Source organism: Panicum virgatum, chromosome 7K (genome assembly GCF_016808335.1).
Source record: "Panicum virgatum strain AP13 chromosome 7K, P.virgatum_v5, whole genome shotgun sequence".
Lineage (NCBI taxonomy): Eukaryota > Viridiplantae > Streptophyta > Magnoliopsida > Poales > Poaceae > Panicum > Panicum virgatum.
This window is the reverse complement of record NC_053142.1, coordinates 12650666-12664352: the sequence shown is the minus strand read 5'-3', so window position 1 is coordinate 12664352 and position 13687 is coordinate 12650666. Positions and strand designations below refer to the sequence as shown.

Sequence of the window (13687 nt, the reverse complement as noted above, 5' to 3'; positions counted from 1 at the left end):
AGTCAGAGTTCACATTGGAGTACTGGAGAAGAGATGCTCTTTTATTCTGATGTGAGAGGAGATGGTTGCTGGTTGAACGGATGGCCAGGCAATGATGGATAGTTGGGCATGACCTGCAGGTTTTCCTTTTTGAAAGTTGTGTGTGTTCACACCAGCTGAGTTGGAGTATGGTATGTCCCTGCAGTTTTTTTTTTACAAAGAAAAGGCACTCCATTATCAGGAGGAAGACGCTAATATGATGACATTTACTGCAAACATGTGCATGCTTTTAAAAATGTTCAAATTTATGCACTTGTGTGTGTCTGTAGGGGTGTTTGTGTTTTTTTCTTTTTGTTTTGTGTATATATGCTAATCAAAACTCACAGGTGCAGGATTACATACAAAGTTTATCCAAAGAGCATGGAATCTAATCAGACAGGTCATTAATGATCACATTGTTCAGGAATTTACCCAGGATCAAGGTTAGCATTATTTTTTCCCCTTGACAGTTGGTTTCGTCGGGTAAAGTTTTAACTTATTATTAAGCAGGTATCCACAGTCTTAATTCTGCAGACTTTCAAATAGTTTGATTATATGGCAATATATCTTCATATCTTTTGCATCATGCATTGATATAGTACTATACATATGCAGACATTCACATATATGCACAAGAACATTTTTAAGAGAGGAATAGGGTACGATTCTGCTATTTACCACTCTGTGTTCTGCTACGATAGCAGTAGATCTCTGGAGCTAATGATTGTGATTATAGCTGATTTAGGATCTCAATGGAAGAGCTGATCAAAAAAGGAAAAAGAAAAAATAAGAGGATGTTATACAATATAGTCTTACAATCATTAATGTTCATTACTGAAGGAAATTGTTCTCTGTAAACATCTAGATAATAGAGGTAGATAGTTTTTCCCTAAGAGAAAACTACTTATAAATATAGCAGCATTTCCATGCATATGTTTTGGATCAGTCTCTATGTTTCCATTCTGCTGGCTCTCGGTCGGAATCTGCATATGAAATAAAAATGACATTAGACAGTATCAAGTTGTTGCTTTTTGTTTGCTCTGCATAGAAAACCATATTACAGTGAGTGTACGTGGTGTAATAAGTTTGGTATTATGTATGTAGCAAGGTATTATAGATACATGTTTAAGTTTACCTATAGTGTAGTAATCGTCGTTTGGATCAGTGCCATTGCTTTCACTGCTGGTCTGTCCTTGTTCCAAATTATTGTTTGTTTCTACACCCTCTTCAAGTTCCTCTTCAGCTGGAAATATAGATGATCAGTTCTTTATAAAAGAATTTAATGTTTATATATTTACAGCAACAACTCAGTAGTGAATATCATTTATCTATCTAGTGTCTCTATGTCTAAAATTATTTTGTTTTCACTGTTTAGCTACTTACCTATTGCATTGTGTTCAAATGATTCTCTCACAACATCAGGATCTTCAAGATTGTCTTGTCAATGAAAATAAACAAATTATTTAGTTTCCCATATCTATAATGCTAGATCTATGAATAAATAGATCAGAATTTTATGAGTTCAAGATGTGATCACTTGATAATACCTTCGGTATGTTCTCTTTTCAATTGCAAGTGATCACCATTTATTAGCTTGACCAACTCTCTGATGGTTAATTTTGAGAATGGATTGATACCTAAAAAGAGCAGGTACAAAGGAAAAGAAGGAATTAGTGGAGTAGGAAGTATAAAATCTTTTGCATGATTATCTATAAACTACTGAACAATCATAAATATTTACCAGGGCTGTCATGTTCTTGCGCTTCATTGGTAAGCACACAGTACCAATTGTTTTCAGACATATATAGTGATAGGGCTAGTGCTTTTAAAGTTAAATTAAATGTATGGATTTCTGTGTAGTTGGATCTTCGATATGGTACTGGAAGCTGGTGGGATGTAGGAATGGTTCCAGATCTTTTGCGTACCCAAATACGATAGAAACTCCACTGATTTGATTGAAATAGGAATGATGAACATCACAGAAAGGAGCAACAACAGGAAGCAAATACTCTTCAGATAAAGCATGAGGAGGAATTCCTAATATTTTGATAGAAACAGGAAGAGTCCAGGATGTTGTTTCAGCTCGATAAGAGTTACTCCAAGGTATTATTGTAAGTGTTTGATCCTGATAAGTAATTGGATTCATAGAGAGAATTTTATAACGAAGAAATCTATTTGGAAGCTCAACTATGAAATCTGGAGGAAAGGTGGTTATGGATCCGATGAATATGGTTTTGTCAGAAGCATTTTGTATGGCAGTGTAGATATCAGTTGTTGATAGCGAAGCAGAGCTTGAAGGAAATGGTTTGACTATTAGTGCATTATGAAGCTCTCTTTCCATCCGCAAGTGGCTACCATGCAAAGCGGAGTAGTAAGCCTATGGATAAAGAGTAGCCTATATTAGAAATCTGGGTAATTAAAATCCTCTAGGTCAGATAACAGAAATAAACAATGGCGAAGGCGCGATAGTAGGTAGAATTTGCTATAAATAGGATCTACTGAATGGTGCGTGGTCAAAGTAATATTACCATAGTTGTCACGCTGGATCTTCAACTTCTATGATATAGCTTGTTATTGATCTCTATGGCCTACAGCGAGTGGAATGCAAATCTTAAAACTATAGTCTCTGGATTTGTGAAATCGGCAAGTACAGATCTAAACAGTAAACTTTCCTTACCTGCGACTCAGTGGCACTGGCTTGTACTTATCTTGACAGCAACTCTTCTAATGTTGTGCGCCGGGCTGAGAAATGCTCTTGTCGGCGGCGTCCACTGTCTTGCAGAGCGGTACCGTCGCCGATTGGATCTGCTTCGAGGTAAAAGGTATAGGGAATCAGGAATCTAGCGAAAAAAGAGAGTGGAGAAAAGGAGTTCTAGGGTTTGGAGAATCACCGTCGTTGTGCGCTAGCCTGCGTAGTGTCCTTGTCGGCGGCAGGGAGAAGATGGTGGGAAGGAAGAGGCTTGCCTGTCCTGTGGGCGGGAAGGAGGACGGAGAAAATAGAAGGACAGCTCGTATCGCGCTGACGTCGAGGTCGGTTGCCGTTGCCGCGTCGGCGCTGTGCAGGAGGGAGGAGGATCTGGGGTCGGGGATAGCAGGGAGGAGGAGAGATGGGTCGGCGGTGGTGCTACAGTATGGAAGCTGTCTAGGGTTTGAAGAATGACGACCTGCGTTAGTATATATGCAATCTTCGAAGTCAATTTTGAGCGTCCGATTGGAATAGACGGGTTAGATTTGTAAAGAGGATATATTAGGCTTTTATGGGCTGTATGTTTTTGGACGATGGGCTTTTAGCGTATCGGTCAGTGTTTTGTAATTTTAAATGGGCTTTTCTGGGCTATGTATTTCTAGGCGTTGGACTTTTCATGTACTGTGTGTTTCTGGACTTACATTTTTTTGTATTATAGAACATTTGTGGTTAATTTTTCAAGCGACGAGACAAATAAATTTTCTCCTTTTTATAACAGCAAGGGCAAGAATAAATTTTAGTAAACAAATAAATTCTCGCGATTAAGCTGTTACATAAATAATAGGAAAACAGTTCCTTCGGGAAGAGTTATAATTTATTAAGCGAAGTCACTTTAAGGACTCAGTAGTACACAGTATTATAAAATAGCAAAGAGTCCTTCAACAGGAGTTACAATTATTTATTACTGTAATGATTGCTTAAGGGTTACATGCAAATAAAAGAGCATTCCTTCTAAGCCGAACTAAATCTTCTGTAAGAGCATGTAATGGATTAGCTGAATTACAAACTCCTGTATACTCAACCTCCAACTTCGTTGCAGATTCGTCTTCCACTATTATCTCTTTCACTGATATTGGAAGGGCTGTAGTATATTTTTTAAATACGTTGTCTAGATCTGATAGAAAGAATTTGTAACCTCGTGCGATCTCGTTGAGCATCATTCGTTACTCATCTTCATTGGAATTGGAAATTATCAGACAAGCTGTAGTACCATCCAGGTCTTCTTTTGCTTGTTTGTAGAGTGGATAACTATAGTCCATGATTTTTATAAATTTATTATTAGTTAAATAACGTAGCACTTCTTTGTAAGCATTGTCAATAGCCACGCTTGGATGGAGAGCGAAATCACCAAAGAATTCACGTGTGCTTTGTTGTAGGTTGGAATGTGTTGGTAGACCCGAAACATTAATCTTGCACACATAATCGTTAGCATGCAATTCGGTTGTCGTCACATTTTGTACTAACAATCCCAACTTTTCAGCAACTTCAGCAAAAATTGTTTTATTAGGAATGTAGACTTTAGTTGGAACCTATAAATCATGGTGAAAATAAGTAAGTTAAAATTATATTTTGCATCAAAACTGTGGTTCCAGTGATGCAAATAAGTAACAATTAATTTGTACAAAATCTAAGTTGGTGATTTTATTTATTATATTTTGTTAAAAGTAGATATTCTTAAATAGAGGACTAATATGTGCTAAGTGCATACACGAAAAAAATGTAAAAGACTGATTTTATAAGAAACACGTGTAGCAATCAATATACCTGAATGTGAAAGTCCCCAGGAGATGGTGGATTTGCTACGCTGTCCATTGCTAAGTGAAGAAGGGAAGATCCTTGTGCAATGTAGAGTTGGCTTGCTTGCAAGACAGAAGGGAAACTTGATCTATATATATAGTGGAAGTGAATGGTAAAGTAGCTGAAAGGGACGTTCGTGGGAAGTTTCCACGACCGTGCAATGATAGCAAGTAGTCAAGTCTTCTACGTGTTGACCAAAAGTCTAGAATGCTATAGAATTCTCCAGAATGCTGACTGCTGTGTAGATACACTTGCTATACCAGTTATATGTTGGAATTTTAATTGTTCTATATTTCTAAGTTTTCTTTTTATTTACTAATTTTAATAAACGATCTTTTAGCTGGTAAGAGAAAGTTGTTTTTTTTCTAGTGATCTCACAGGTAATAACCTTTTGATTCCTACGAAATAAATTGGGTCGTAATCTTTTTTTCCCCTCTGGAAAGAGTTGCTTGGAAAAGCCTAAGGCTATTAGCAACAACAATAAAATTTAAAAGTATATTTGTTCCCATACTAAAGTACAACAATGCTTAGAGTCATATTAATTTTACATATGACACTGACGGTAATTTAAGTTACAGGACTTTGAAGCTTAGCTGAATAAGTTCAATCTATTTATTACATCATAAGATAAGTTGGATTCCTACAGCATAGACTTAGACAATATTCGTTCTCAACCATAGAAGCGCCTCCAATAATCCACAGCAGCCTTGGAGCATGTGAATTTTCTCATTTCTTATGGCTTCGTAATCCCTTGGAAGATGTAGCTTTTGGGACAGTAAGTGGTTCTGATTATGTAGCTCCTCTGAGAGTGTACAAAATGTAATAATCAGAAATAAGTAAAGTAAACACATTACAGCATTAGTATTGAACTACGTGTTGTGCAAAAGAGAAGAAATGTACCTTTTAATACCAGCATGAACAACATCTTCAGAGATATTGGTATTGGGTGATAAGTTTTGTGCAGCTGTATCTGCATTTGCGTCTTCTTCCTAGAAAAGAAGATGGAATATTATCATATTACCCAAAGTTTTATTGATAAACAAAGAATGGAGTATCAATATGCATACCAAATTTATTTCTTCAAGAAGTAATTTTCTCTGTCTTTTCGTGAGCTTCATCTTCGGGATTCGGACTTTAAGTTTGCAGTAAAATTATAAACCATTAGAAAAGTACCAAAGCAAAACATTTGTCTCAAATATTCTGTTAACCCTACTATTGTTGACAGTATCTTACCTTGCAAGTGTACGGCTAGCATTCTTTGAAGGAGGTGTCTGCAGGTAAACTTCATTAATGGGCAGAAGCTTAGATGGTGTATTACTACAACTTGAGGAGCCTGCTATTTCAGTTTGACTGCTCTGAATCTGATTTGGCAAATGGTATGGATTATTCTTTTGTTTCCCAAATGCTGTGATTATTGCTGTAATCTGATATGTTTTCTTTGGGTTCCTCAAGCTTTTTTCACTCATGGTTACATCGAAAGTGAACTTTGAAGAAACTATAGCTGCAATATCCATAGGAAGTCCATCACGACCTCTAGGGGCTCTCATGACAGTTTCAACAGATTTACCGACAATTCGACGGTCAATCTCACCAAAACATATCATTTCAGCTTCATCAGTCCCATCAGTGGCAATGAAACATAGTTTGTACCTGTAGATAGTGCATTGTGTTAATTAAGAAACTGTCTACTGGTGTGCAATATCTTTAAATAACCAACATATCCAGATAGAGGAACATACTTGTATGTATATTTGTTAGTTGTGCCACATTCATAACATGTATAGTCTGCACCATCAGCTTTGCAAGATCTGTTGCATAAGTTGCACGAAGGAAACCACCATGTCTGATCATCAATCAACCTTGAGATTGTGACAGTACATGTGCAACCTTTTTCCTGCAGAAGTAAATCACGTGGCAATTCTATTTAATCTTGAGATGAATACTAATGTGGCATTCTAAACTGTAAAGAATGTCAGGGTTCTATCTTACTGGAAATTCATATGGATCGATCTCCTGCATTTCTTGTAAAGTCATACTCTGCGCAACAGGTCTAGGTGCTGGTTGAGTTGCATCAACAAGAGGAGTACCAACACGTCTTATTGCTATGTCACTTCCATGCAAGCTAAAATCCAAAAACAAACAGAGTTTGGCGATTAAAGATTATTTAAAATTAATTAATTTAGTTCATATGCAAATAATAGAGTTCTTTTATTTAAATGCTTACGATCTGAGTAGAACTTCAGCTTCAGGTATATTTGGATTAAAATACCAATGGCATGCAGAATTTCCACTCAGGTAAGGTTGGCCTTTATTAATTAGAGTAAAGTCCATTTTTGGCCATCCAACTCTTGCCCGAGTTTGATTTTGGCCATCCAACTCCAAAACCGGATAACCTTGACCATCCAACTCTCAAAACCGGTCACATTTGGCCATCCTAGTGGTTTTGAGTGTGGTTTTGCTGACGTGGACGCCACATGGCTATGGGGCCCACCTGTCAGCCCTCCCCTCCCCCTTCTCTCTCTTCTCTCCTCTCCCTCACCCTCCCCTGTTCTGTGCTGCGGCAGAGGCCGCCGGCATTGGTGGCCGGCGATGCCTGACGGCCAGGCCACGCCAAGGACGACGCCCCAACCAGCCTGCGCCCGCCACCGCCCCGTCCCATCGCCTCGGCCACGTCTCGGCCATGCGCGAGCCCTCCCGGCGCGCCGCACGCGGCCTTGCCGGCCACCACGACGAGCGTTGCGCCCTTCACCCCGCGCCCTCCCCTACCCAGCTCTCCCCTCCCTCACTTGCTTCGCGTCGACGCCTCCCGCTTCCCTCTCCACTCCTCTTCCCTCCCAGAGCCAAGCCGAGCTCCTCTCGGAGCCCAGAACGGCGCCGCTGCCCGCTACGCTGCCGCGGGAGTAGTGTTCGGCCAGCGAGCGAGCGCGGCGGCCGGCGGGGGTAGGCGGCCAGGAGGCTAGTGGAGCTGGCCAAGGGCACGGTGAAGCTCACCGGCCAAGCTCAGCGTGGGGAGCGGCGGCGAGGAGGCGGGTCAACGACGTCCGGCAGCGGCGGCGATGGAGCTCCGCTGAGGACGACCTGCGGTAGGGGAATCGACCGGGTGAGGACTGGAATCGGGCGAGGAGAGGACGGGGAAGCTCCCTGCGCAAGAAATTGAAGCGAACCTCACCGGAGACGACGAATTGAGGGCGGCCGGCAGTGGGGGAGAAGGTTGCGCCGCCACTGCCCCCTGCTCTCCCGGGATCGACGGCGGCATAGAGGAGCAGGGTGGCCCGCGGGGCGAGCAGGGGCAGGGACGCATGGACGGCACCCCGAGGTCCTCGAGGAACGCACGGGAAGGCAAGCGGGCGGCCCCTCCGAGCGGCGGCGACGGGGCAGCCTCGAGCTCAGGCCATGGCCGGGGCTCGGCGCGTGGCGGGGGCCTGCCCTGCCAGCACCGCTCGAGCTCCGCCGCGGGCCCGCACCGCCGGCCTGGCGAGCTAGAGAGGCGCGCGGGGGCAGGGCGGCGGCTGATGCAAGGTGAGAGGAGGGGGAGAGGAGAGAAGAAAGAGAGAGAAGGGCTGACAGGTGGGCCCCATAGCCATGTGGCGTCCACGTCAGCAAAACCACACTCAAAACCATCAGGATGGCCAAATGTGACCGGTTTTGAGAGTTGGATGGTCAAGGCTACCCGGTTTTGGAGTTGGATGGCCAAAATCAAACTCGGGCAAGAGTTGGATGGCCAAAAATAGACTTTACTCTATTAATTAAAACACGAAATAATTAGTCAACATGCGTATTTCATCTTGCTGAATGCAGTTTAAATTAAAATCAAATTGCATTCCCAGTTGCAGTTGTGGGGAAAAAGTTTATATTACCTTGGTATAACTTGACTAAACATCCAGTTAGAAGCAGAATAATGGGATTATTGTTAGATTCTATTGCCATATCAGTGGGCAAGAAATCTCTAACACGACGACCCCATATAGATACTTTTAGTTCCACATGCCTATTAAAGCAAATAGCAATTAAAAGAGCATTACGAGCAAAAATGTTGTGTGAGCATGAGAATTTCGGAAATTAAAAATATATCCAAAATGATTGTGAAATATGGAATGCTGTTGTACTGTACTTGTCATCTCTAATGACAATGTCCCTTCGCAATGCAGGCGTTGCTTGGTTAGCAAAATGAACCCATTCTGGTTCATTGATTTGAACAAGGAAGCCAAGTACATCAACATAAAACAAATAGAATTATTCCTGGACAACTGTTCTAGCTGATTCTTATGATTTAGATAGTAAAGGTGATTACCATGAAATTTTTTCTTGTCTCCAATATATCCTGGAATCTCATCAAAAGGTGTTAAGAAGTAAACATACTCCGGAAATGTTGCTGTTTCACGTGCTAAATTAATCCGAGTGTGACATGTAATCTCCAACATGTAAGGGCCTGGTAAAGACTTGCAATAATTCTTGGCATTGCAAACTCTGAATCTGCTCATAATATATATTTTCCCTTCTTCAAGAGTTGAGCTGTGTCTTTCTGCCTCAGATGCTGGGATCTCAGCATAAATAGAATTACCCTGAGTGAAAAATGGAAAATTTAAATAGTTAGAATCCATTAATATATGTGCTATAAAATCACTGTGTTTAAAAAGTCAAATGATGGCATAGTACAAAATTAATAATCAGAAGTGTACAGCTGCGCAACCTGGTCATCCACAAGCACTAGATCAGCATGCTGCAGAGGTCCATCATCGTTAAGCCCTCGGAACTCCCATTTTCTTGACACTTTCACACAAATTGTTTTCAGCTTATCTTTAGGAGTTAAAGTAGAGAGCTGGCTGAAAGACATAGTGGTCCTGCATTTTAAACAGTTTGTGTTTAGTAAACAATTTATTGGAAAAATACATCTGCAGGGAAAGCACAAAAGGAGTAATCACCTTTTCACATAATATTTTAGTTATTTATAGGAATACATTCAATTACAGTAGTAGCTATATATTAGAAAAAATTTCGGAGTAAACAATATTTCTTGTGGTGTCTGTACAATTTCCATCATCATCCTCTATTAGCATCTTCAGCCCCTTTTTGGAATTGACACGAGAGACAGCAACATAGAGTTGACCATGAGTGAAGACAGGTTTTTTAAGATAAACGCCAACAGAGGATAAAGTCTGACCCTGGCTCTTGTTGATAGTCATAGCATAGCATATTTTAACAGGGAATTGCCTCCTTTCCATTGTAAAAGGTAATTTTGTATTCTTAAGAGTTTGGCTAATACGAGGTATCAAAACTGTACATCCTATATGCGTTCCAGTCATAATTTCGGCCTCAATAACCATATTCCCAAGAGCTGTCACAATGAGTCTTGTACCATTTCACAGACCAATAGACTGATTTATATTTCGCAGCAACATAATAGGTACTCCTTTTTTGAGGATCAACTCATGTGTTGGGAAATTGTTGCCATTTAAAGAATTCAAAAATTCAACAGGGTAAAGTATATCCAAGGATTCATGACTACCAGGTGCTTTAGATATTCTATCACAGCTTAAGTACTGTTTTGCTTCACCAGGAATCAAAGATACAACGTGATTGTTGACTAAATCAACAATATCATTAGTTGGTGTCAATATTGTTCGTTCTCGTAAATAAGATGCGTCCATATATTTTTCAGTCAAATCATTATATACGCTATTCACAATACATGCAATTTTACCACCATCAGTCCTAAGTATCAGGTCTTCTGGTATTTTTATCCACGTGGCTTCTGATTCTCCTTGCTTTGAAAAAGCAGGAACCTTCCCCTCTCCAATATCAAGGATCCATTTACTAAACGTTTCTAATTCTTTCGCTGCTTCCTTGTTTAGTCCGGGTGATTTTAATCTCATATTTGCTGTTAGAGTTAGGATTTGAACATTGGACCAGAGAGATGAATTAATTATAGCTGCATTAACTATCTGTTGCCGAGAACCATTTTCAATCACTGGTAATATTTGCCGTGGATCACCTCCTAGGACAACTACCTTACCCCCAAAAGGAATATTAACTGGTTCTTCAGTTTGAACTGAAAGAATGTCACGGAAAGTTTTGTCTAGAGTCTCAAAAGCAATGCGATGGGTCATTAGAGCTTCATACTAGATAACCAAAGATGTTTTCTTTATTAATTCAGCAAGCATACTACCCCGTTTAATATTGCAGACAGCTCCCTCTTCTAAATCACATGGTATTTTAAATCTTGGATGAGCAGTTCTACCACCAGGCAAGAGCAAAGAAGCAACACCGGAAGAAGCAACTATAAGAACTATGTGCTGGTGCGCACAAATATAAGAAATCACTGCATTCCATAGATATGTTTTCCCAGTTCCGCCGTAACCAGATACAAAGAAGAAACCGGGTTTATTATTTAAAACTGTCTCTGTAATGCTGTAAAAAGCTTCAAGCTGCTCGTTATTTAGACTTGCCATTAAAGTTTCAGATTCTAATAGTAGCTCAGATGTATTGTAGGAAAGCTCTTCATCAACAAGGCGATTACCAGAGCTACGATGAGATGATCCAATCTTCTTAGGTAAATTAAAGTCTTCTATTCTGCTCCCATTTTTCAAGAAGAGTTCAGATAAATCGTCAAGCAAAAAATCTTTTAAGTCTTTTTCAGGCAAATAAAATGCTGGGTTTCCAATTGTTTCACGGAATTGATATTGTATATCGTCTGAAAGAAGACGCCACACTTTTTCAAAAAAAGCGTATTCATCTGTAACCTCACAAAATAAAAGCATAGTAACAAATAGTTGTCGTAACTGAGATGAAGTAGCCCAGCTAGCAGCCTCATCAAAAGCATTGTACCATTCTTGATCATTTCCCAATAAACCATGTGCATTCCAAGCTTGTTTAAATGTTTCATATATTATACCTTCATATGTTCTTACATCCTCAAAGCACGTAGCTCCCCTGACAGTCATAAGCAACATTCTAAGATAATACCTCTCACCAACACTCGGGTGGACATAGTACATGCGGCCAATTTTACCACCGAGACATCTAGGTTCCCAAGCACGTCTATCTTCCATCCATCGCCATTTTGAAGGGAATTCTGAATATGTTAGTGTTCTAGCTTCTGGATATTGTTTATTCACCTCAAACCATTGAGTCAACATTGTTCTTCTTAGGATGTTTTCATTAATCAAGAACGAAAGTTGGGGGCTCGAAGACGATTAGATACCGTCTTAGTCTCAACCATAAACGATGCCGACCAGGGATCGGCGGATGTTGCTTATAGGTCTCCGCCGGCACCTTAGGAGAAATCAAAGTCTTTGGGTTCCGGGGGGAGTATGGTCGCAAGGCTGAAAGTTAAAGGAATTGACGGAAGGGCACCACCAGGCGTGGAACCTACGGCTTAATTTGACTCAACACGGGAAAACTTACTAGGTCCGGACATAGCAAGGATTGACAGACTGAGAGCTCTTTCTTGATTCTATGGGTGGTGGTGCATGGCTATTCTTAGTTGGTGGAGCGATTTGTCTAGTTAATTCTGTTAACGAACGAGACCTCAGCCTGCTAACTAGCTATGCAGAGCCATCCCTCCGCAGCTAGCTTCTTAGAGGGACTATGGCCGTTTAGGCCACGGAAGTTTGAGGTAATAACAGGTTTGTGATGCCCTTAGATGTTCTGGGCCGCACGCGCGCTACACTGATGTATTCAACAAGTATATAGCCTTGGCCGACAGGCCCGGGTAATCTTGGGAAATTTCATCGTGATGGGGATAGATCATTGCAATTGTTCGTCTTCAACGAGGAATGCCTAGTAAGCATGAGTCATCAGCTCGCGTTGACTACGTCCCTGCCCTTTGTACACACCGCCCGTCGCTCCTACCGATTGAATGGTCCGGTGAAGTGTTCGGGTCGCGGCGACGGAGCCGGTTCGCCGCCCCCGACGTCGCGAGAAGTCCATTGAACCTTATCATTTAGAGGAAGGAGAAGTCGTAACAAGGTTTCCGTAGGTGAACCTGCGGAAGGATCATTGTTGTGACCCTTAAACAAAACAAACCGTGAATGTGTCATCCATGTCGTCGGGCCACGGTCCGGCCAAGGCTCCTCACCTTCTCTACGTTGGTGAAGGGCCGCCAAAGAACCCACGGCGCCGAAGGCGTCAAGGAACACTGATAATGCCTTGCTCGGGTCACGTTCGGCCTGCCGGTCATGCCCCGTGCAATGTTGCTATCTTAACCAACACGAATCTCGGCAATGGATATCTCGGCTCTCGCATCGATGAAGAACGTAGCAAAATGCGATACCTGGTGTGAATTGCAGAATCCCGCGAACCATCGAGTTTTTGAACACAAGTTGCGCCCGAGGCCTTCTGGTTGAGGGCACGTCTGCCTGGGCGTCATGCCAAAAGACACTCCCAACCCATCATTGGGCAAGGACGTGGTGTTTGGCTCCCCATGCCTTGTGGTACGGTGGGCTGAAGTTGGGGCTGCCAGCGTATCGTGTCGAGAACCTGCATGTGGTGGGCGACATAAGTTGTTCTTGGTGCAGTGTCTCGGCACGCAACCAGCTTCTTGGCCTAGAGGACCCATTTAAGACCGTAGCGCCTCGATGCTCGGACCGCAACCATTGGTCAGACGGGATCACCCGCTGAGTTTAAGCATATAAATAAGCGGAGGAGAAGAAACTTACAAGGATTCCCCTAGTAACGGCGAGCGAACAGGGAGCAGCCCAGCTTGAGAATCGGGCAGCCTCACTACCCGAATTGTAGTCTGGAGAGGTGTCCTCAGAGACGGACCGGGCCCAATTTCCCTAGAAAGGGACGCCTAGGAGGGTGAGATCCCCGTCCGGCCCAGACCCTGTCTAACCACTAGGCGCCGTCAACGAGTCGGGTTGTTTGGGAATGCAGCCCAAATCGGGCGGTAAACTCCATCCAAGGCTAAATACAGGCGAGAGACCGATAGCGAACAAGTACCGCGAGGGGAAGATGGAAAGGAGTTTGAAAAGAGAGTCAAAGAGTGCTTGAAATTGCCGGGAGGGAAGCGGATGGGGGCCGGCGATGTGCCCCGGTCGTATGCGGAACGGTTTTGCTAGTCCGCCTATCGGCTCGGGGCGTGGACTGTTGTCGGCCGCGCCGGCGGCCTAAGCCTAGGGGCCTTAG

The 13687-nt window shown here is 42.2% G+C and overlaps 1 protein-coding gene, 2 long non-coding RNA genes and 2 other non-coding genes across 5 annotated transcripts in view; 2 read left to right on the top strand and 3 right to left on the bottom strand.

Moving 5' to 3' along the window:
- Positions 1-780: 780 nt before the first annotated feature.
- LOC120642897 lies at positions 781-3280 on the bottom strand. The gene is made up of 7 exons (XM_039919485.1): positions 2696-3280; positions 2547-2606; positions 1760-2395; positions 1566-1655; positions 1402-1455; positions 1154-1261; positions 781-1001 (listed from the first exon to the last, which is right to left on the bottom strand). Exons 3-7 carry the CDS (start codon positions 1818-1820, stop codon positions 961-963), a joined length of 354 nt encoding a protein of 117 aa, XP_039775419.1. The 5' UTR covers positions 1821-2395; positions 2547-2606; positions 2696-3280; the 3' UTR covers positions 781-960.
- Positions 3281-3577: 297 nt separating this feature from the next.
- LOC120642896 lies at positions 3578-4620 on the bottom strand. Its single transcript, XR_005662780.1, has 2 exons — positions 4529-4620; positions 3578-4293 (listed from the first exon to the last, which is right to left on the bottom strand). It is a non-coding gene; the product is annotated as an uncharacterized LOC120642896 (long non-coding RNA).
- Positions 4621-6630: 2010 nt separating this feature from the next.
- LOC120642895 lies at positions 6631-8777 on the bottom strand. Its single transcript, XR_005662779.1, has 4 exons — positions 8673-8777; positions 8419-8549; positions 6786-6867; positions 6631-6683 (listed from the first exon to the last, which is right to left on the bottom strand). It is a non-coding gene; the product is annotated as an uncharacterized LOC120642895 (long non-coding RNA).
- Positions 8778-12772: 3995 nt separating this feature from the next.
- On the top strand, positions 12773-12928 carry LOC120643205. Its single transcript, XR_005662896.1, has one exon. It is a non-coding gene; the product is annotated as a 5.8S ribosomal RNA (ribosomal RNA).
- Positions 12929-13149: 221 nt separating this feature from the next.
- LOC120643265 overlaps positions 13150-13687 on the top strand; it is a 3384-nt gene continuing 2846 nt past the window's right edge. The window contains exon 1 of the ribosomal RNA XR_005662948.1: positions 13150-13687. This exon is cut by the window's right edge and continues 2846 nt beyond it. This is a non-coding gene — a ribosomal RNA (28S ribosomal RNA).